The 25,040-nt window shown below is 35.8% G+C and overlaps 1 protein-coding gene across 6 annotated transcripts in view; it reads left to right on the top strand.

Moving 5' to 3' along the window:
* LOC106065614 (protein FAM149B1-like) overlaps positions 1–24,805 on the top strand; it is a 97,740-nt gene extending 72,935 nt beyond the window's left edge. For all 6 annotated transcript variants that reach the window (XM_056021656.1, XM_056021654.1, XM_056021655.1 and 3 more), the window contains 15 exons: positions 8,906–9,016; positions 9,585–9,726; positions 10,034–10,188; positions 11,081–11,236; positions 14,929–15,072; positions 15,608–15,740; positions 15,962–16,013; positions 16,528–16,610; positions 17,261–17,349; positions 17,949–18,063; positions 18,226–18,342; positions 18,611–18,733; positions 19,263–19,347; positions 19,621–19,722; positions 21,101–24,805. In XM_056021656.1, coding sequence (XP_055877631.1) covers positions 8,906–9,016; positions 9,585–9,726; positions 10,034–10,188; positions 11,081–11,236; positions 14,929–15,072; positions 15,608–15,740; positions 15,962–16,013; positions 16,528–16,610; positions 17,261–17,349; positions 17,949–18,063; positions 18,226–18,342; positions 18,611–18,733; positions 19,263–19,347; positions 19,621–19,722; positions 21,101–21,162 — 1,669 coding nt within the window. In that variant the 3' untranslated portion in view covers positions 21,163–24,805. The remainder of the gene's footprint in view (positions 1–8,905; positions 9,017–9,584; positions 9,727–10,033; positions 10,189–11,080; positions 11,237–14,928; positions 15,073–15,607; positions 15,741–15,961; positions 16,014–16,527; positions 16,611–17,260; positions 17,350–17,948; positions 18,064–18,225; positions 18,343–18,610; positions 18,734–19,262; positions 19,348–19,620; positions 19,723–21,100) is intronic.
* The last annotated feature ends 235 nt before the right edge of the window (positions 24,806–25,040 follow it).

Consider the following 25,040-nt stretch of genomic DNA (forward strand, 5'->3'; position numbering starts at 1 on the left):
TATGAAGTTTTGAAAGATAAGTAAAGGCTTTTATGATGATCTGAAAGATAAATAAAGGCTGTGTATGATGTAGGCCCACTGAAAGATAAGTAAAGGCTAGGTATGATGTTCTGAAAGATAAGTAAAAGCTGTGTATGATGTAGGCCCACTGAAAGATAAGTAAAGGCTAGGTATGATGATCTGAAAGATAAGTAAAGGCTAGTTATGATGTTCTGAGAGATAAGCCACAGACATGATATGAGATGCTGAGAGATTCACCAATGAACTCATCAACGGAATACTTTGTCGTTGTCCGCCTAGCTAGTGGAACCCACGGCCACTCCATTGCTTGCGACACATCAATCATTGTTCGGCGGATCAGGGGACATAATCGATTCCAATTTTCGTTCGCCCTATGCTTGATTGCTTCATCGAAATGATCAGATGATGATCAACTTCTCCAATGATTGACCTGGAAAAAAAAATCTCCGAGCACATGACCCGGAAGCTCTCTCCTCGGTGCTGGGGGTTCGATGGCTGCAGACGGCTGTGGTATGGAGTCATCGCAACTATAGGCCACGTACGTGCTGAATATTTAGCGCTAACTCTAAGCAGCCGCCCTAGTTTGGGTTAGGGTCTTGCATTGTAGACCTAGATCTAAGTCTTAGGGAATTGTCGGCAAGGTTATTAGTTAGTACAAGCCTTAAAAAAAAATACGTCATTTAGACAATGAAAGAAAAACTAAAATACATTATTAAATTAAATTATCTTTGTACTGTCTTCCATTACACTAATTATAGCCGTAATGCTCATTTTTTGAAATGTGTCTTGGGTTGTTGCAAAGGAGTAAAGGTATTTTATCATTAAGGGCTAGAATTTGCGAACAATAGAAGTGTGTTTACAGTGTGTGGGGGTATGGCTATTTCATTTGCATAAGGCATTGTCCTTTTCGGATTGCTCTTGAAGGAAAAAAAACAACGGCTACCAGAACTGACTAAAAAGAAGGCAGGTGTAATGGATAAGGGCCCTGATTTATTCTCTGATGGATTGGTACCATTCCATTTAAAATTTGTAGGACTCTAAATTTAGAATCTACCAGAAAAAATGAACGGATCTTAACTAATCTTTATTTTATATAATACAGACGTTACTTCAAAAAAAAGAAAAAGATGATTACGTCCTACGCGTCATGCATTTAGTCATGCATATTAACCAATGACCTAAATTCTGCCAAGTCCCTGGTTTTCCTGGCTGGCTCAGGCAACCCTTTCCGTGCTCTAATAGCGCTAGGGAAGAAGGAGTATTTGTACAAATTTGTCCTAGCATATGGAACGAGGAATGTGTCTTTATCTTTGTGTCTTTCAGAGTATTCTATTAGATTTTGTTTTTGTATTTGAAGATTATGGTTCAGTGTTTTATGTACATATACATTTTTTGTAGAACATGATAATGAGCCAACCTATTTGGATATGTAATTTGTGGCTGTTTTAAAAAAACAACATCATAGAAACGGATTATAAAATAAGTATGACGACATTCTTGGTTTGAGCCGCGAATTAAAGATTGTGAAACTACGCTGTGAGATTGGAGGATCGATGGGAATATTTACAAAAAAAAAAGAGACTAAGAAAATGAGTCGTTGGCTAGCTAGCTACAATGTTGCTCAAATTTTAAGAGAGAAATGAAGCCAGTTTCCCATGCGTAAAAAAAGAAGATTAACTTCCAATATCCCATTAATTAATGTAAGTACTGGATCCACAAGTTTGTACTAAAATTGTTTCAGGTCAATTTCATTTCGTTTTTGTACATTTTTGGTCATGTGGTCCGCGACATGAGTGTCGGAATTAAAATTACCCGCAGGTCGAATTAGGTAGGGCGTCACTGTTCTAATATATAAAGTAGAATGTAAGGTGTATGTGTGTATCCGTGTATGTTTGAATGACTATCGTAAGAGTCAAACTGTATGAATCAATCTTAAAGAAACGTGGCCCAGAACGTTTCGTAGATAATAGCGGTGATGTTGGGATACGTAAAGTATCCCTGCAACTAGAGAGCGCTGCCACGGTGTCGAATACAAACAAACCCAAATGGGAGGTAACACTGAACGTAATATGATGGAATTGATAACACCTGGCGAAAGGCCGAACAATCAATAGAGGTAGTCGACTCTGGTGTTGAACATCAAACACGTTTAATAATCATGAAGGGAACCATCGAATGTGACCTACTTTCTAGCCGGTTATAAATGCTTCTTGTTGCTACGTTGTTATGAAAGCGTCTTGTTTATGTCGACTTCTATTTCGTTCCGTCTTTTTAAAGATCTATCACGTCATCGTCACTAGGTAAATACTCCCCCCTATTTCCGAAACAAATAACTAATTCCTAATCGTATCATAACGAGAGATTACGAGATTTAGGTCGATGAGGCAACTCGACACAGATCGTAACTATTACAACAGCATGGATGACTTTTATTATATAACAAAACAACAACAGAACGACATTCCCCGAGCATAGCTCGTGGCTAATAAAAGAAAGGATAACATTGAGAGGTAGGGGATAGGGAGAAGACAATGTAGATCAGACTAGGATAATTGTTCTAGAAGTAGAGGCCTAGAGTGTGAACTGTATGCACAGTAAGACTTTTGTTGAAAACTTGAACTGAGCACTTTCAGGTTTCTTTGTTTTAGTTTGAGTTTGTTGTTTTTACATATTTACACTTCTACATGACAACTGTCGTCATGCCTTAACATGTGTTGCAACAGTCATATATCTTTACATCTTTCAACTGTCATATATATTTAAATCTATCATATACCAGGGCCGGCCTTAGTCATAGGCAAACTAATCAGCCGCCTGTTGGTAGGGGCCTCGCACTGGAGAACAAAAATCGGCTCTGTGCCTACTATCCGAGCTCTGAGTTTCTACTATGATTCAAGGTTTATTCACGACTGTTTAGATCTACTTGCTAGACCAATGTCTCTTCCTTTTGGTCAAATGTTGAAACGTTATTTCTAATCTGGTGATCAAAACTCGTCCATGAAGCACATTCTCAGTGCTGTATTATTTGTGGATTTAGTGGGAGGTTGTTTTTTTTTAACTGATTGCGTATTTTTCGGTTTTAATTTTTGTTTGTTTTTCTATTTCATTTGGGGCCACCCTATTCACTTCGCTTCGGGCCTCTAAGGCCTTCCTTGCATGTACTTTACACTTGTTTTACGTACGTATGTTTTTTTTGGTTGGTTCCAACATAAGAAATTGATCTTCCAAGGCTGAGATATTAAATTTGGTCCCATGGATCAGCTACCAAGGCATTGATAAGAAGCATTGAAATGTGTTCTACTGTAGCCAGTGCGTAACACTTCCTTTTCAACATTGTCAACAAATCCAACGATCAGCAGCCGCGACACACTTGACTGACTCTTCTTAATGGTGTGAGAGTGTGGGTTCTATTTAGATATCGCCTTGGCTGCGGGAGTGCTAAACGGTTTCAGGTTTCTTTTCTTCTTTTTTTTTTTAAGAACTTTTTTGAAAAGTTGTTGGTGTGACTTCTTCGGACTGAAGTCTCGAAAGGAGTAATCAGGAAGCAAATCAACCGAACGATTTCTCGAAGAGAGGGGTGAAAAAGCATACTTTATGTTCTGGGCGTGGTGAAGTCCTAATGGCGCCGATGTCACTGTGCAGACTTTCTCCACACTGCTTAGTTTGATTGATTTTCTAACTGCTGTAGACGTAAGAGGGCCACTAGCAGATCGAATATATATATATTGATGAGGCATATACATATTATAGCTGGATATGACCCGCGGCTTGCGGGCCTTAGTATTACTGATCCTCTGGATTGAATTTAGATCTAAATTAAACATGGAGAAGGTTCCCTTCACATTTTTTTTTTTGGAAATTTGCTACGAAAATAAAAGTAGATTGTGAAATGAGATTTAGCCGACATATTTATATAAAATATTAAATACTGTGAAAACGGGTTTACCCGATTTGTTAAAAAGTTTCAGTCTTTAATAGAGATACAATTAGGTACTTCTTGTCTATTTTTAGGGCTCACCGGTATTAGAAGAGACATTTAACATATACCACGGTCTCCGCCATGATCTAAGGAACATTTATGCAAAGTTTTATCAAGATTGGTCAAATGATTTTGATTTCTATGCTGGACATTCATACATAGCCTACATACGCCTTACTTTCTGCTTTATATATTTGTGCATTACACCAAACAAACAAAAAATAACTATAAAAAAAAAATCTAAATTCAAACCGAATCAGAAACTTCATTAGTAACGAACCATGCTGAGAATTACTCCCTTACAGCACCGAATAGGAAGAGGGCAGTGAGTTGTAAGGTCGCCTTGTCCCCGTACAAGGACAGACCTCATGCTGCACATGAACCAGTTATCTCTCTCTTATTTCCTTGTCCCAATCGTCTTACATGCCAAACGCGACATTCATACAGAATGTCTCGTCGTCCTCAACGCCATGGCGGCACCGTGTGTCGTAGTTCTCCCTCCACCGTCCAAAGTACGCGCCTATTGGACAGTGTCCGACTCGGAACCGGGTGAGGACGGCCTGTTCCGCAATTTCAGAGCTCCCGTCATGCGTCCTTTCGGGCTGGTCTACTCAACTGCCTATGAAGCTCTCGGCCCTTATCGGAAGCGTCCCAACTGTCGAACCAATTTGCCGACAAACTGCATTCACACCAGACTCACTCATAATTGACATGTGAAAAGTAAACATATATAGTTTGGCTTTAATAAGTCAGTCCAGGCTATTGATTAGAGTTAAATGTTGGGTTCTAAGTCTGTCCAGGCTATAAGACTTAAATGTTGTCAAAACGTCAAGGAAGCAGATTTCAAAACCTAAAATCTGATTTCACCGTCGCCAAAATCGTGCTATACATTAAATATGCATAGTTGTAATACTATAATATAGATAGTAATAATATGATATAATCCAATGAAGACCTCATTTTGAAGCCTCTGCCACGAACGCGATTTAGATGTTTGTGAATCAAAAAAATGTGTACGAATACGACTGATTCTTTGGGGCCGCCTACGAGTTTCTTTGCAACATTAACTCCCTTCTTCATCTTGTGCTTTTTTTTCGTTTTGTTTCTTGTTTGAAATTATCTTGAACTTTTCCTAAATTACTTTTTTTCCTAATGACATCGGAAATCGATCACATGTTTTTTTTTTCTTTTTGAAAAGTTCCGATCCTGATGAAAAAAAAAATATTGTTTTATTCATTAGCTCTCAGACTCACTCATTAATTATCTTTGATCTTGTGAAAACGGCTGCAGCTTCAGAGAATGACTCCGTTAGATGATAAGAGAGATATGTATGGATTGATTATAAGAGAATTATGTTTGGCTATGAATGACTTGATAGGAGATATCTGTATGGCTATGTATAGCTTGATGATAGAAGAGAGCTGTATGGCTTGGTGATAGAGAGATACATATGACTTGATAAGAGAGATATGTATGGATTGATGATAGAGAGATACATATGACTTGATAAGAGAGATATGTATGGCTTGGTGATAGAGAGATACATATGACTTGATAAGAGAGATATGTATGGCTTGGTGATAGAGAGATACGTATGACTTGGTAAGAGAGATATGTATGGCTTGGTGATAGAGAGATACGTATGACTTGGTAAGAGAGATACGTATGACTTGATAAGAGAGATATGTATGGCTTGGTGATAGAGAGATACGTATGACTTGGTAAGAGAGATATGTATGGCTTGGTGATAGAGAGATACGTTTGACTTGATAAGAGAGAGATGTATGGCTTGGTGATAGAGAGATACATATGACTTGATAAGAGAGATATGTATGGCTTGGTGATAGAGAGATACGTATGACTTGGTAAGAGAGATATGTATGGCTTGGTGATAGAGAGATACGTATGACTTGGTAAGAGAGATACGTATGACTTGATAAGAGAGATATGTATGGCTTGGTGATAGAGAGATACGTATGACTTGGTAAGAGAGATATGTATGGCTTGGTGATAGAGAGATACGTTTGACTTGATAAGAGAGATATGTATGGCTTGGTGATAGAGAGATACATATGACTTGATAAGAGAGATACGTATGACTTGATAAGAGAGATATGTATGGCTTGATGATAGGAGATCTGTATAGCTTGATGGTAGAGATATATGGCTTGATGATTGAGAGGTGCATGGCTTGACGATAGGAGATCTGTATAGCTTGATGGTAGAGATATATGGCTTGATGATTGAGAGATGCATGGCTTGATGATAGAAGAGAGATGTGTACAGCTTGATGAGAGAGATGTGTGGCTTGATGATAGAAGAGAGATGTGTACAGCTTGATGAGAGAGATGTGTGGCTTGATGATAGAAGAGAGATGTGTACAGCTTGATGAGAGAGATGTGTGGCTTGATGATAGAAGAGAGATGTGTACAGCTTGATGAGAGAGATGTATGGCTTGATGATAGAAGAGAGATGTGTACAGCTTGATGAGAGAGATGTGTGGCTTGATGATAGAAGAGAGATGTGTACAGCTTGATGAGAGAGATGTGTGGCTTGATGATAGAAGAGAGATGTGTACAGCTTGATGAGAGAGATGTATGGCTTGATGATAGAAGAGAGATGTGTACAGCTTGATGAGAGAGATGTATGGCTTGATGATAGAAGAGAGATGTGTACAGCTTGATGAGAGAGATGTGTGGCTTGTTGATAGAAGAGAGATGTGTACAGCTTGATGAGAGAGATGTATGGCTTGATGATAGAAGAGAGATGTGTACAGCTTGATGAGAGAGATGTGTGGCTTCATGATAGAAGAGAGATGTGTACAGCTTGATGAGAGAGATGTGTGGCTTGTTGATAGAAGAGAGATGTGTACAGCTTGATGAGAGAGATGTGTGGCTTGATGATAGAAGAGAGATGTGTACAGCTTGATGAGAGAGATGTGTGGCTTGATGATAGAAGAGAGATGTGTACAGCTTGATGAGAGAGATGTGTGGCTTGTTGATAGAAGAGAGATGTGTACAGCTTGATGAGAGAGATGTGTGGCTTGATGATAGAAGAGAGATGTGTACAGCTTGATGAGAGAGATGTGTGGCTTGATGATAGAAGAGAGATGTGTACAGCTTGATGAGAGAGATGTGTGGCTTGATGATAGAAGAGAGATGTGTACAGCTTGATGAGAGAGATGTGTGGCTTGATGATAGAAGAGAGATGTGTACAGCTTGATGAGAGAGATGTGTGGCTTGATGATAGAAGAGAGATGTGTACAGCTTGATGAGAGAGATGTGTGGCTTGTTGATAGAAAAGAGATGTGTACAGCTTGATGAGAGAGATGTATGGCTTGATGATAGAAAAGAGATGTGTACAGCTTGATGAGAGAGATGTGTGGCTTGATGATAGAAGAGAGATGTGTACAGCTTGATGAGAGAGATGTGTGGCTTGATGATAGAAGAGAGATGTGTACAGCTTGATGAGAGAGATGTGTGGCTTGATGATAGAAGAGAGATGTGTACAGCTTGATGAGAGAGATGTGTGGCTTGATGATAGAAGAGAGATGTGTACAGCTTGATGAGAGAGATGTGTGGCTTGTTGATAGAAAAGAGATGTGTACAGCTTGATGAGAGAGATGTATGGCTTGATGATAGAAAAGAGATGTGTACAGCTTGATGAGAGAGATGTGTGGCTTGATGATAGAAGAGAGATGTGTACAGCTTGATGAGAGAGATGTGTGGCTTGATGATAGAAGAGAGATGTGTACAGCTTGATGAGAGAGATGTGTGGCTTGATGATAGAAGAGAGATGTGTACAGCTTGATGAGAGAGATGTGTGGCTTGATGATAGAAGAGAGATGTGTACAGCTTGATGAGAGAGATGTGTGGCTTGATGATAGAAGAGAGATGTGTACAGCTTGATGAGAGAGATGTGTGGCTTGTTGATAGAAAAGAGATGTGTACAGCTTGATGAGAGAGATGTATGGCTTGATGATAGAAAAGAGATGTGTACAGCTTGATGAGAGAGATGTGTGGCTTGATGATAGAAGAGAGATGTGTACAGCTTGATGAGAGAGATGTGTGGCTTGATGATAGAAGAGAGATGTGTACAGCTTGATGAGAGAGATGTGTGGCTTGATGATAGAAGAGAGATGTGTACAGCTTGATGAGAGAGATGTGTGGCTTGATGATAGAAGAGAGATGTGTACAGCTTGATAATTGAGAGATGTATGGCTTGATGAGAGAGATGTATGGCTTGTTGATAGAAGAGAGATGTGTACAGCTGCATGAGTAACAATGTGTAGAGTTTTAGATCTTCTATAAGTAGCACGCTAACAATGTGTAGAGTTTTAGATCTTCTATAAGTAGTACGCTAACAATGTGTAGAGTTTTAGATCTTCTATAAGTAGTACGCTAACAATGTGTAGAGTTTTAGATCTTCTATAAGTAGTACGCTAACAATGTGTAGAGTTTTAGATCTTCTATAAGTAGTACGCTAACAATGTGTAGAGTTTTAGATCTTCTATAAGTAGTACGCTAACAATGTGTCGCAACGGCGGTTACATTTTCTATGCCTAAAAGGGTGCTCAATGTAAGGGAGATAATGTCTGAAGGACTAGAGGAACATGAACAATTATTGGTTTAAATACGTTATTTTTCCCTTTTCGATTTCATTTGCGTGCATACACAATAATTGTGTGTTTTCACTGAACTTTCCTGGTTGTTGTGTTATTGTTATTTTGAATCACAAACTTACAAAACACGTGCAAACACCCCAAGTCGCTTTAAAGATCTGTGTATTTTGGATTTGTCCCTTGATGCCATAGTTTTTATTGTATATATTACATGGCTATGTCAGTACCCGATAGCTCCTAATCACCATGTATAATAGAACTAATTGGTTTCATCCAAATTTCAGACGAGGGCTTACCAGGACACCACTTGAAGGCGAACATCCCATTGAGCAGTTTAAAGATTCAGATCTCTTGATAAGACCTTACACACAAAATGTAGAGACAGCAATACGAAGGTCAGTTATCAATATTAAACGGATAGCTATTAAACAGATTGCGTTCAAGATTTTTTTTTCGGGTGGGGGGGGGGACACTGTTTTGTTTCATTTGTGTGTACTGCCAGTGTTCAACACTATTGCTGTAATCTGATTATGTATCATTATGCTAGTTAGTTATATTAACTTATTTAAAAATTTGCTGACTGTAAGACCTCACAACTGTATGACCTCAACTGTATGGCCAAAGTAACTGTATGACCTCACAAAGCTGGTGACCAGACACACCTGCATGGCCAGACACACATGCATGACCAGACACACCTGCATGACCAAACACATGCATGACCAGACACAACTGCATGGCCAGACACAACTGCATGACCAGACCTCACAACTGTATGACCTCAACTGTATGGCCAAAGTAACTGTATGACCTCACAAAGCTGGTGACCAGACACACCTGCCTGACCAGACACACCTGCCTGACCAGACACACCTGCTTGACCAGACACACCTGCCTGACCAGACAACACACACACATTATTTAGTCCTCTATTAAGCCTTCAAGTCGTGTGCCTCTGTCCAGATATACTGGTACATCCATCAGTAGTGGTACTACATCCCCAACCTTGATTGACTCCCAGAGCGCAGCCTCTCTGTCTCATAATGGTTGGACAACAGGGAACACCACAGAGAGGAGTAGCCTGGACTCGTCCTATTGTTTTGATGTAAGTACTTTAGGCTGATCTCTGTCAATAAGGAAAATAAGTTTCTTGGATCTATCAAAAAACTTCCTGTTTTTTTTTTTTAATGAAATCTGATTAGCTTGAAAAATGCCTCTAACCTAATTCAATCACAAATGTGTTCATTTTATTGCGTAGATTTTTGTTTCTTTCTGGCTCTGTAAAAAAAGAATATTTTACATTTATTACAAGTATATTTTGTTGTCAGTATATAATCTGTGTAATGTCTCTGCACAACATTGAGAAATCAAAACTTACTGACCTATTTAATGAATGTTAATGCATGTTGCAGGACTATGACAGGACCACGGCCAGTACAGTCTCTCAACATTATGAAAACTTTGAATCTCTGTTGTACGAAGGTGAAGGGTCAAGGGAAAATCTGGTGCTGCAGGCAGACATGAAGAAAGAATGTCAAGAATGGAGTTCACAGTTTGATTATTTCAGGTCAGTACTAGGTCAGTCCCAGGTCAGTACTAGGTCAGTACTAGGTGGACTTGTCAGTTAGTGCTCAGGAGTAAAAAAAAAATCCATCAATTAGACTGAGGAGAGAAGCTGGAATGAAAATGTTTATGGATTTAATTTATAATTTAAGGACCCTCTTTGAAAAAATCTATCATTTTTGTGCTTTATATCTGTTTTTGTATGTCATGTTTAGATATCCAAAACCAGTGCTTTTTTTGTGACAGTATGCTCCCCTACCGGGCACCTTTTTCAATGTGTGGAAAAAAATATTATTTTCTTGTATTCTAAAGTTTAATATTAATTTATTAGTAGTTAAAAGTTAGGCAATCCTTCACTGAGTACCGGCACCTATTTCTTTAAAAAAAAAAGCACTGTCCAAAACTAAAAGCACTTTTAAAGATCTGAGTTCACCATAGACATCAATGGGTTCCATATTGGGAATTGGTTATTTGGTCTTTTGAAAATGGGTGGAGAGAGTTTCACATTTTTTGTCTAATTAGACTTTTAAAAAATTTGTTTTACTACCAACTTTATGTTGTTTTAAATAGTTACAAAGGCAGTTTATATTCTGCTGCAAGGTACTATAGGTACATCTACAATTTTAATTTTAAAATGTTTCTAGATGCAACAGCTACTTATGGTTCTCTGAAAGCTAAGTCCTGAAAGCAGGTCCGGCCTTACAAATTGCAGGCCCCAATTTATAGTCTTTGTGTTAGACCACAGCTTAAAATATAGCAAGACTCTAGAGCCCTTTTTTTAGACCATAAACCTAACCCATGGTAATCATATTATTGTGCTGTTATACCATGGCTAAGCAAATCTGGACATAGAACTATTTCCTGCCTGTCTAGTTAACATGTTGTACTTTCTTCAGAGTTTTAGGTCAACAAATTGTGAAAGAGAACAGGACAGAAGAGGATGATGAGAAAAAAGGATTCAAATATATTCCTACACTGCCTGCAGCTTCAAGTCCTGCTTTGACTCGAGCTGACTCCAGGGAGACAAGTTTTGTTTACTCGGAATCTCAGGGGTAAGTAACTCTTAGATTTTTTTCCCTAACTGCTCATTTATCTAACCTTTGTTTCATAATCTCTCTAGGAAACTTGCAAATTAAACTTTAAACCCACTGTAGAACCTGGATATTATTGCTCATATTCTGATAGTATTAGTTCTTAGGAGCAAATGTCCAGAATTAGCAGCGGAACAAAGAATTATAATTTTTTTTTTGTTTTGTTTTGCAATCCAATTATTTCTATTTTTATTGACAATGTGTGGACATTTCTTATGGACCCAGGACTGCATTCCTTTTTTTTTATGTAGACACAAAGAAATGTTAAAGCTTGCTGGGAAGGATCATGTCAAAGGTTTCTGTTCTTGATTAAATGTGTTAGAATATTGTTAACAACAGAACAATAAGAGTAGTGGAGCTTTATGGAGTTTTTTTTTTAACCCTCTGGCTCAATGTCTTCTATTTCAATATCCAGTGATGTTGGCATGCTGTAATTACTTTTGTCTCTCTGGCTCAATGTCTTCTATTTCAATAGCCAGTGATGTTGGCATGCTGTAATTACTTTTTGGATTGCTTGGCTTAGTGACACGAGTGTCCTTGTCATTCTGCTAGACACAACAGTCTCTGCTGGAGGAAATCTGATGATAATTGCTTCCAGTTCAATAAAGATAATCTTTGACTCTAGTTCAATCTCCAGCTTGAGTGTAGGACTTGATCTCATTGGCCACAAACAGATTTTGGTTTTATGATCGTGTTTGTTTAGCTTGAACTCAATCTCTTTTTGTTTCAGAGCTGTCTCTAAGATAAAATAGTTCATTCTGCTTAGTCCATTGTCATTAAATGAAAGTCTGCATTTTTTAAAATTGGAATGAATACACTGCTTGTTTCCTAAAGGGTCTTGGTAGATGGCCAGATATAAATGGCTGCGCAATGAAATGAGGGTGGTTGGTTCTCAAACTGTAATTCTTAAAGAGACTGGGATTTTTTTATGCTATTAGGTTAGTGAATCCATTCAGCCTTATTAACTACTTGAAAACTGTGGAAAAATAATAGGGTTCTAACAAAGCTCTAACAGGTCTCTATGACAAAAATAAATCAGCTTTCAATACCTTTGCTACAAAATTTCCAAAAACTTGCAATGTAATGCCAAAGTTGCATCTATGCAATCTCAAAAGGTTTTTCTTTACAATGGAAGGTGCTCCTTGCCTGAGTAGCTCAAAAGAATTAAGATATTCTGTAAAAGATTAATAGATTGTTGTATTCACGCTTTCAATTTGCATATACCATCCATCTTATTAATAAGCTCAAAGAAGCATTGAAATATTTTAAAGATTTTTCTGACTTAACTGTTTCATTTTTAATAAACATTATTAAAGATTATGTCACAGAAAAAGCAATGTTCTTTCTTAATTCAAAGTAAATTTTTGCTTCTTTCTACAAAAATGTTGCCTGTCAAAGACATGGACAGTCTAAAAACTTCTGCTTTAGCCAACATGCACAAGCACTTACTCCACCAGACATAAAAACTTCTGCTTTAGCCAACATGCACAAGCACTTACTCCACCAGACATAAAAACTTCTGCTTTAGCCAACATGCACAAGCACTTACTCCACCAGACATAAAAACTTCCAGTTTTAAACTCGTGTAGTGAAGAAAAGTTTAAAAAAAACAAAAGTAGTTTCCCAAGATCCATTTATAACAATGTCATTTTGACTTCATCTAGCAGTACAGTGCTACCCAACCCTTTAATTTTGTGCTACCATGTGGTTTCATATTAAAAATAATAATAATTTGTCTGCACATGTTCAACATTTTTTCTCATTAGGTCTTGTAGAGAGTTGAAAAGTGTCTACGCTTAGAGACATTATCACTGACATTTGACAGCTTAAAGGCCTGAGTTTATAGCTCTATTTAAATGAGCTGAAGTGGGGGAGAGGTGATTAGTTTATTTGGACATTTATTAACTGGCAAGTTTTAGTGTTCAATTTTTTTCTATAATGGCCCTGGCACTGACATGACAGTCATTTTTTATTGTGGAGTTACACTGAGAAACTGTACATTTTTTCTCCTGTTTTTTTTTTGACACATAAAGAATTGAAAGAGTTCTTCACCTTGAATTTATTATTTATTTTTATGTCTAGTCTACTTCCAATTCTACATTGTCTTCCTTGACATCAAGAAAATGTTTATGTTTATAAAGCATTAAGGTTTCTTTCACAACTTGACCTCATTCTCTGTGACAGGGGTAATGGAACAAATGGCAGGGAAGTAGATTCTGCATTTCTGTAACTTAGGAAGACATGATGAGTGAGTGCAGTGTGTACAACTAACACATCTATCTAGCTGTGTTGTGTTCTGAATGCATTGGTTGAACTGATGTGCATGTGACAGAAAGATTAACTACAAGAATGTTCAATCTTACTTTTTTTTTTCTATAGCGACCATATTGTTTTTTATTTAATAGCTGGAATAATTATGTTCTTGTTAGTGTGTGACCACATCAAGGGAGACTATTGTTTGTAAAATGTTTTACATGTTTCGGATGTTCCTTCAGAGTTGAAGATAATTACTTCCTAGTCCAAACCTCCCGCAGGACTACGGGAGATGGGAGCGGGCAGGGTTTGAACCCGGGAGCATCGATAAATCTGAACGACAGTCCAGCGCGCAAACCGCACGACCAGGCAGCCATCCAGTATTATTCATATAGTCTCACTCTGAATTACCATTGCAACTCCATAATACTTCAAAGTATTGGATACATTTTATTTTCTTCATTTAAAATCAACTGCTTAATGGAATTCCTGTATGAATCTATATTTAGAGAAGCTGTTTTTCTTGGCATAGCTGATAAGCAGAATGCACTTATCAGTCTAATCTTATCCCTGGCTGTATTTATATTTGAACCATGACAGAACCTAGAGACTTGTCTGTAAGCAGTATGTTTTGATCAAAGACCAAATAGAAGAATATTGATCGTGTCTCAAATAAATAGAAAGTTTGAAGATTAAATTGTAGATTAGTTCAGATGAAAACAATGTACCAGGGCTTTTGTTTAAGGAAGTTTATACGTGGCTTATCTTTCTTGGAGTTACTTTCAATTCCAATGTTTCAAAGACCAAGTAAACTGAGGCCAAAGTTCTCAAGTTGAAAATGCAACAACAACTTGTTGTTATCAAAATTAATTCACAAACTGACTACAGGATGACTGAGAAATAACTTTTCTACTGACTTAGAAAAAAAAAGCCCCTATAAAATAATCTTGTCTACAGATTGTCTTAGAAACAAAGCCCTTTTAAATAATCTTGTCTACAGATTGGCTTGTGTCTTAGAAACAAAGCCCTTTTAAATAATCTTGTCTACAGATTGACTTGTCTTAGAAACAAAGCCTTATTAAATAATCTTTTCTACCGATTGGCTTGTGTCTTAGAAACAAAGCCCTTTTAAATAATCTTGTCTACAGATTGGCTTGTGTCTTAGAAACAAAGCCCTTTTAAATAATCTTGTCTACAGATTGACTTGTCTTAGAAACATAGCCCTATTAAATAATCTTGTCTACAGATTGACTTGTGTCTTAGAAACAAAGCTCTATGAACTAATCTTTTCTACAGATTGACTTGTCTTAGAAACAAAGCTCTATGAACTAATCTTGTCTACAGATTGACTCTCATGACCTAGAAAAAAAATCACCATGAGCTAATCTTCTTGTCTACAGATTGACTCTAACAGGCCATAAGGTAGAGATGAAGCAGGTATCTGTGTATGATGATTTCTCCTCAAGTGGTCACTACCTGGTGGAAGAGGTCATTGAAGAGGAAGGACTCTATGAGGACATAATAGCTGTGGACTATAAAAATAAGTACGTCCTTCTGTCACATTGTAACTTTAAGGTTTATGGCTGACCAACACAATATACATATATATAATACTGAATGTTCATTTTGTCATTTTGTGAGGAGGACATATGTAAAGAATAACCTTTATAAACAGCTGATACTTTTTTACATGAGACCAAAGAATCTACGAAATATGTTTATTTGAATTTCAAATATTTCTATGGCTTATGGCTATTATGGGTGTTAGGTAGCCAGCATTGTCCTGTAAGATATTAACAGCTGGGTAAACTCTAAACAATAAATACAGTAAACAAAAATATTCTTGAGTAGTCTAGTTTCAAAAGCGATAACTTTCAACTCCATCTTTAAACTTTAAAAGCATTTGAGCCTTAAAAATTTCATTTACTTTTTAATAAAGCATGACATTTCAGATTTATTGTTCTCATTGTTTCATATTTTTGCTAAACATTTATTTTGGATGCATGAAGTCTAGTAACAATGACGTTAGAACATATTTTTTTTTATTTTCGCCTTTAATTTCCCTGACGTGGATATTAGTTATGATGACTTCACTGAATTCAAAAAACAAATCACACCACGGAGGCGACGAGTTGGTTACCCTCCAGTGACCCCTATCGCCTGCGTGAAAGACAGTGTTACCAGTGCAGCGTTTGATCACATCTGGCAAGAAGTAAGCCATTTTCTTCTAGTCTGTTGTTTTTGACCAGCTTTAAGTACTACCCTGTACTACCCTGTAAAAAATGTAATCCTTTTTTCTTATGTAATTTACTAATAAGCATACAACACTGGAATAGTTAATGCAATGCTAATTAAATTTTGATTTAGTTTTAAATTGTCTAAAAATTATGGATCTTTTAAATTTGTCTTTTAAAAAATCTTCCCATTCTGCAGATTATGTCTTGGTTGCGGCCGTTACTGCTGAGGTTCAGTTCAGAAATCACAGGTAACATGAACATAACATGTTTAGCTCAATCCTCTGATTGATTAAATCACAATCTGTGTCCTAATTCCCAAGCATAACTTGTAGCTGATGATTAGAGAGAAAAAAAAGTTGCCATTATTTATTTTCAGTTGTTTTGTTTTTTTGCTGCCTTAATTTTAAGTTCTAAAATTTCATGTCTTATAAATTATCTAAATGTAATGTACCTTATCTGTCAATTTGTATGAGTTGCTTGTAGTTGTGCCCATTAATTGCTCTATAATTAATTCTAGCTATTGTTAATATCTGTGATAATCTACTTGGCTTATTCTTGTGATAATCTACTTGGCTTATTCTTGTGATAATCTACTTGGCTTATTCTTGTGATAATCTACTTGGCTTGTTCTTGTGATAATCTACTTGGCTTGTTCTTGTGATAATCTACTTGGCTTATTCTTGTGATAATCTTGAAAGCTACTGCTTGTGTAATCTACAAATTTGTTGTGCTAGTCTCTTATTCATTTCTTGACTTCTGCAGATTCTAAAGCAGAAGTCATTCAATATTCACTGCCCCCACAACCACCCCTCCAAGCACAGCCTTCATTCATACTACAAACAAGGGTAAGTGAACATAAGATATGGACGCAAGGTATGACATAAGGTATGACATAAGACTTAGGTTATGGACATAAGATATAGGTTATGGACATAAGACATAGGTTATGGACATAAGACATAGGTTATGGACATAAGTCATAGGTTATGGACATAAGTCATAGGTTATGGACATAAGACATAGGTTATGGACATAAGACATAGGTTATGGACATAAGACATAGGTTATGGACATAAGATATGACATATGATATGGACATATGATATGGACAGATGGTATGGACAAATGATATGGATAAAGGATAATACCTAAGATGGGACATAAGATAAGACATATGTTATGGATAACCTTTACATCATCTGCCCTATAGATTGCAAGGTCTGAAAGGGGAACTTTTTTTAATGGACATATGATTTGGAAATAAGATTGCTTAAAGATTAGATATAAGATTTTATACTCAAGTTTTTTTTTTAGCTTGTTTTCTTTTCTTTAAAGATTTCACTTTCCTCTTTAACTTGCCTTTGATTGTTCAAATGTATTTTATATTTGATACTAAACATAGAAGTGAAAGAAAATATATAACTTATTTCAAATCATGATCTTATAATGTTCCTATACACTGTAAGGTCAAGTAGTTCTGTGTTTTTGTTTTCAGCAAAATTCCTTCTATCGGTCCAACACACACATGAGTCAATCCATTGATGGTATTCTTCATATCTCAAGCATCCCACTAGTTCATAGAGTGTAAGTCTAGTCTAGCAGTGAGTCTTAAGTTATTGACTTAGTCATATGACTTCATATCTCAAGCATCCCACTAGTTCATAAGAGTGTAAGTCTAGTCTAGCAGTGAGTCTTAAAGTTATTGACTTATTCTGAAATAATTACACATTTCATACTACATAACAAGCCTGCAACCTGCCATACATTTCTGCTGTATCCATTTTATCTCGCCCTGATTACTGCTTGTTTTTAATGTATGTATGTGTAGTATTATAATGATTTTTACTATATCACTAGTTCATAAAGTGTTGGATTAGTAAGATTTTTTAAACTGAAACATATAATGTTAGGCTCAGCATTCAAGTGTTCGACTCCTAAGTCTGTTGTGGTTCATATTAAACATTTTTTTAAACTGAAACATATAATGTTAGGCTCAGCATTCAAGTGTTCGACTCTGGTTTCATATTAAACATTTTTTTTTAACTTTTACATTTCTATTTGTGATGAAGTATATTTTGCTTTTTCTAGGACCATAAACAAATGTAATATTTAGTATTTATTAGTTAGAAAAATAGGTTTATGAACCTGCTGAATGTTCTAGACTTTGACTATTTATTCACCAGTGAGATGCCAGAGTCCCATGCTCCAGCCGCAGCATCTGCACCACCAGCACCAACCAAAACAGTTGTACGGAAAGTTAGACTAAAACCTTTGCCGACCCTACCTCGTCCACAGCCAGTAAGAGTTGTTAGCCTTTAATATCAACTTTTCATTTAGAAGTGATGAGAGTTTGAACTGTTTGGAATAGTTTTGGTATTAACATGAAAAGGTCCAATCCCCAATCTTAAAATTAACTTCATTATTTATTTGTGTTAATCTAAAAAGTCTGCTTGTCTGTAGGTGAAACAATCTTCGGATTTACTGAAGGTGCGAGGCTCCACTGCTATCAACCTTGACAATCTACCACCTCCACCCCCATCACGCCATGGAACACTACCTCCTATAGATCTAGAACCAGTAAGTCCAGATTTTATTTTTAGATGCCCCATGTGGGAAGGCTATTAGTTTTGTGCAACTATTTATTTATGTCTAAAATACTACGAATGCACATGGTGTGTACATAATAGGCTATGGTTCATGCTATTTAAAAGTGCTCATTTCTGATTTTTTTTATTTATATAAGATGTTGATAGACTCAACCAGTTGAGCACCAGGCAAGTTGAGATTTAGCTCTGGGACTGGTTCTTTAGAGTTTATTATATTTTATCTTGTTTGTTTCCTCCAGAAGAAATTCCAGCCCAGCCATCGTGCAGCTAGCGCCATTGACAACAAAGACAATCGTCACCTGCCCAACAAACCACATTTCATGTCTGAGCAGACTCGACCTAACACCACACATGCTATGAGAGTAAGTAGTGTACGCCTGTGGCTGCTTGATGTGGTTGCCTGTGGTTGACTTTAGAACTGTCAGAATTCATTATATGAACTTGGTGTAAATAGTAAATTCATTATATGAACTTGGTGTAAATAGTAAATTCATTATATGAACTTACTGTAAATAGTAAATTCATTATATGAACTTGGTGTAAATAGTAAATTCATTATATGAACTTGGTGTAAATAGTAAATTCATGATATGAACTTGGTGTAAATAGTATAACCAACATAAATCTTTTCAAATGGTGGTCTCCAGATTTAGTTTGATGCTTGTATGATTTTTAATTTTGATACATATAAAATAAATATTGACAGTTTCACATTGCTTATTGTTTAGTTCATTTTAAAGTAGTCTTTCACTGCAACTTTTGTTTGAATAAGATTTGTATTTAAAATTAGTTAACACAATCACACACTGCTTCTGCCAAGAAAATTGAAATCTAGAACATTACACAACAATTTTCTGTAACCTCTCTTTATGACTTGATTCTTTCTTGCAGTATGACAGTATGTTTGGGAGCTCATCATTGCGAAGGTCTTCAACACCTCTAGGCAGCAGTTTCTCATCACGGTTACATTTACCAAGTAAGTAGTTTCACTGTCACTGTGAATACAATCTATTCTTGCTAATTTTTTTTTTTATCCAGAATTCTAAGAATAAGAATACTTTAATTAGGGTTATGAATTAAGCAAATGCAAGTCCATCATTACTTTTAATGGAGAAGTCACCCAAAGGCTAGGAAATAAGGTTTAGCTGTAATAATTTAAGATTTTTAATTGTATAATTTTAGGAATTTTGTTTCCCTCCAAATTAAAATATTTTTTCTAACATGAAACTATTGCAATTTAACATTACAGCCAGTAAATCATTAGATGTCCGAGGCAGTAGCTTGCAACCACCAGACATCATTGAAGATCAACAAGAAAGTCCTGCTGAAGACAGTTACAGACCTCAGTGGAGTAAGTCTGACACAAACATACATTGACTGCTGAATTCAACTGTCTCAAAGTGACCAGAGAGTTGTCTGCTTGATGGCTGATATCTCATTGCTTTTGTTGTAGCATGCACTGATCTTGAAATGTTGTTTTGAATTGGATGAATAAATATTGCCTTTCATTCAATCAAATCTAGTTTTAATTAGTTTTCATTAGTTTAATTCACTAGCAAATGTTGAACTGATAAAAAAAAATTGCAAAGATCATTCTCAAAATATTTGAAATATACTTTCTGGGATGAATGGTTGACTTGTCTAGAAACATTTATATGTTTGTTGAATCTATAACATTTATGTTAGAAACTTGTGCATTTCCAAAAGACAGTCAAGATTTATAACTTAATTGATAGTTTGTTATCTGTTACAAAATAGTGTTGAAACGAATGGCTCTTGAGTGCACTCTTATTGTGATTGATGAACTACTTGTCTTGAGCACATTTCAATAGTAAATAAATCTACTAGTCTCTAATGTATTGGACTAGATAATTATTTCAACTTTTTAATTTGCTTTCACTTTATTTACAAGATTTTTTCCTCTCAGAGTATTGTTAATGTGTTCTGTTTGATAACAAAATGATGTAATTATCTTTGAAAATGTGTTGGGCTCTTAGTTTGGGGTTTTAGCTCTTGTCAGACTAAACAAACCAAAAGATAAAGCAGACAAAATATTGCACTCACAATTGTTTGAATCCACTCATCATCATAGTCTCTTGACTTTTGGTAAGGGGGGGGGGGGGGGGTCTATGACAGTTTGTGTAACCAAATCCCTCCACGCCTGGTCCATAGAGAATCTGAACAGAATGTCAAGAGATAGTTTGGTCCATTGGGATCCATTAATAAATCTTGTCAAATTACCAAGATTTCTAAATTTTTTTACAAGAGCCACTGATCAACTATTTGTTTTGAATTTTTTTTTTATACTTAATCTGTATTATTTGTCAGCTTGTTTATAATATAAAATAATTTCAAGGAATCATGTTAAAATTTGCCATTAAATTTTGCTAATAGATTACCCTATTTTGAAAAATTCTTGTCAGATTAAGAGCCAATTTATTGTTTGATCTAGTGTTCAGTTTGAAAAAAACATCAAATATTGTGGTATGACTAAGCTGTATCTGGTATTAGTTAATAATAATAATAATAATGATTTTATATATAAAGCACTGTTAACAAACAAAAATATAGGCTCAAAGCACTGTGATATTATTACAACATAAACATGAGAGCAAAAATGACAAACTAATCTAAAAAAAAGCTTTAAACAGATAGGTCTTAATGTTCTTCTTGCATATAAATTTATTTGTTAACAAAAAAGACTAATTTATTTCCTATTTTCTCTTCAGCTGGCCCACCAGCAGCCAATACTCACATAAACTTTGGTAGAAATCGACTTTCTTTAAGGTGAGGCAGAACAGTCCACAACATAGAGCATCTGACATAACGCATGGGCTTGCCACAACATAGATTTGACTGTTTGTTGCTTCCAGTTCAGAGTTGACATACAGTGTCTTCTGTCACAGCTGTCAATTGAAATATTGACTGAATGTTGCAGAGAAACTTGAAATACACATGACACATTTCAAGGTGTACATTTTATCTGTACACAAATGTGTTGTGAAAATTGGACTAAATCATATACATTAACTTTGCCATGTCAATAGAAAGTTATAAATGTTGCAGACTGGAGGTTAATAATGGTGGTGGTTATATTGCATAATTTAAAGGTCACATCCGTTGACTAAATTTCATTTCTACCACAATTCTTTAGTGGTGTTTCTCAGTGTAATTCCCTCAACACATGTAAAAGATACCTACAGCGGCTACTCTGCCCTGACCTAAAACGTTGCAGTAGATAAATTGACAGTGATCAATGAATACAATAGGCAGCAAGGTCACATGACCAACTTGTGATCATCAACTGGAACTTGTTTATTTCACCCAGACTCTCAAATGGAGCAGAATTGTCACTGCTAGTGTCCCCTTATTTGTAAAACTTTTCAGATGTGATCTTAACCCCAATATATTCTGTTTATTATATTCATTGAACTCTATATATAGCCTATAATTCATGGACAGACTTCAAAACCATGCTAGATGAATGGAATATTCTGTGGCTGTTTAAACACAAGACAATCATAAAACTACAAAATGGCTGTTTTTTTTTTGTTCATCCTTTCTATGTACAGTTTTTTTATTTTATTTGTACTGTGTATTTTATCTGTTTATCTTGTGCTATGTCTACAGAAGAAGAGGTTAGGCCGATGATCAAATCAAAATCTATAATTGTGATACATTTGTTTTTAAAAGTCTCACTTGAGAATCTACCTCACTCGCTCTTGACTTTTTTTCAATTTTGTCAAATTAATTTTTTTTTTAAACTTTAAGCATCATTGTACAGTATGTTATTACAGTAGAACTTGTACTGATACAGAAATGATTTTGTTCTGTCCTATAATAGTGATAGCCAATTTGTTTTCATTTCTAATAGCAGAACCAACTAAAGATTTGACTTGTACATTTAAAATGTATAGCACTGCAGAACAAATTGCTTTGTGTTGGCCTCTGAGATGAAAGCCTGGACATTAGCTATGATGATGTCGTGCACACAGCAGTTCCCCCACTTTCCATGCTGGGTTCAGAAGCTTTATGAGTTCTGCTGGTAGGTTGCTCTGTGTGCCTAGGGGTCGCCAGCTCCTGATTTTTCCACAGGGTTGTCTCTAGCAGTCTTTCCTGTGTTTACTGTATAATGCATGGATTAAATATACACTCATAAAAAGTTGGCGACAATATAAATTAAATTAAATTATAGCTTTTTATGTAGCGCTACTTTCATGCTTAAAGCATGTTCAGAGCACCATGGTCCAATCTCTTGTGGACCAGTGGGGGAGGGGGTATCTGGGAGGTTTTCCGTGCTGCCTTTAATCAGTAAACACAACTCTGCTGGAGTCAGGTGTTGAACCTCGAGCCCCTTTCATAAATAGCCAAGCCAAGTTCAAGTGTACTTAGCCTCTTGACTGGACATCCCAGGCATATACAATACTGGCGGCAGGTTGTGATCCGGTACATGGTATTCTACATCAAATTATTTTTTTTTTAATGGCTGATCTGATGCTCTGGACTCTTTATAGATTCACTTTTAGCCATGTACAACACATTCAATTTACAGAATTGAAATTATACAGACCAAAAAGGTCTGTTTCAACAGTCAACCAAATTGTGCAAGTCTAGTCTCCAATGGACAGTTTCCTTCTGTTGGCTTACCTTCATGTAGTACATTGTAGGAAACGTAACAACGGGAAATAATGAAATTAATTGAAGGTTCTGAAACTGAAACCAATTTCTTTAATGTTTTATTGTAATCAATTTCTTTTTAAATTCAATCCAAGCAATTTGACACGCAGATATTTTGTTTAATGTTAGACTAGATGAGATAGTCAAATAAGCAACTTTCAAAAGTAAATTCATTCCACTACTTACAACACTCTCCATTGACTGAACGTCTTTGTTTCCCTCTTGGACTCTTGTTGAATGTTTTTATTTCTAATTGACTTTATAAAAAAACTTTTTAACAGTTCTTGTTTTAATGGTCTTCCGTCTATATATATTTTTTTTCAATTATTATTTTTGTTTAATTTTTAAAATGTTCTTAAAGACATTTCTAGCTTGGCCTAAGTTAACAAGTATCTTTTTTTTAAAAAAGTTAAACTTATATTGACTATTTTTTTAAGTGCTTTTTTTTTTAGAAGAATCTTAATTCTTGTTCCACTAGCAATCTGTGATCTACAGAAATGCAATTTGATGGAATTCCTCATAATTCAAGTTTTTGCTAAAACCTGTACATTATCAAACAAATTGTTAGTTCAAGCTGTAGGCTATAAGTAAAGCTGCTGACATCACTGCAGACTTTCAGTGGTGGGCATTAGTCTAATCCGTGGACAGGGTTAGCACATTCAAGATTATCTGGCTCCAAGTCTTGATGTTATGACACTTGTCACACCTTTACAATGTCTTGTGTTAAAAAAATCAACCAAAAATCTATTGTACATTTTTTTTAACTATAAGAATTTATTTTTAAACTTAAGAATTTAAACAAAGGTTTGATAATTAGGAAATATTAGTTTCTAAATTTTTTTTTAAGAATAACTTTAAATGAAATTTTGTACCAAGTTAAAGACTCCACATCTAAGTGGGAATGTCAGATATAGACTGTTGATTTGATTATTTTTACATTGAATACCATTTTTTTTTTCTAAGATCCTTGTCAATTCCTATAATCTCATTTCAATGTTAACATTAAAATTTGAGTCTGAATCTTAGATACAAAAAGTAAAATTGAACTAAACTTTTATTTTGACAGTACCAGATTTTTTGTTCTCCTGTTTAATAGTGCATGACATGAGCACTAGCAGAACTGGACATTTGCCAAAGTCTTACAAAACCTACTCAATTGTTGGCCAAAAACCTCATAAAAAACTGAGGGTTTTTTTCACTTGTGAATTCACACTACACGAAAATTAAACAGTGGCGGATGCTTTGTAAGCTTTCCTGACGGTACTTATGGAAGTCATAGCGTCCCATATGCTAGGACAAATTTGTACAAATACTCCTTCTTCCCTAGTGCTATTAGAGCATGGAATGGGTTGCCTGAGCTAGCCAGGAAAACCAGTGACTTGGCAGAATTTGTGATTGGTTAATATGCATGACGAGTAGGACGTAATCATCTTCTTTATCTTATCTTATATATCTTATATAATACAGACGTTACTTCAAAAAAGAAGAATTTAAATCTTTTTTGAAGTAACGTCTGTATTATATAAGATAAGATAATAAGCTTCTCTGCAGATATTCTTAACTGCTGATAGCCAAACAAATCTGGAATGATACGTAGAAACAAGCAATTATCCCTCATTTAAATGTATTATTTTGCTTGATGTATATTTCTCTAACTTTGGACAGCAACACTAACTTTGCACATTGGAGACATGTGATAGACTTTATGTCTCCTTCAACATTGTTTTGAAAGTCAAAATAAATCAATTGTAAACATTTCTTGGCTTACTTTCATTTTATCCAGTCTTCTGGTTCTATGTTTCACTTGCAATGTGAGTCAAAACATTTTCATTTTCTGCTTATGGACTTTAAAGCTTGAAGAGGGTAAGAAGGAGGTGATGTGGCTGAGTGGTAAAGCACTTGGCTTAGGAACCAAAGGTCCCGGGTTCGAATTCTGGTTATTTTTGTGATTTTTAATTTCGGGATCTTAGGGTACCTCTGAGTCCACCCAGC

The sequence above is a fragment of the Biomphalaria glabrata genome, chromosome 2 (assembly GCF_947242115.1).
Source record: "Biomphalaria glabrata chromosome 2, xgBioGlab47.1, whole genome shotgun sequence".
In the NCBI taxonomy this organism is placed as follows: domain Eukaryota; kingdom Metazoa; phylum Mollusca; class Gastropoda; family Planorbidae; genus Biomphalaria; species Biomphalaria glabrata.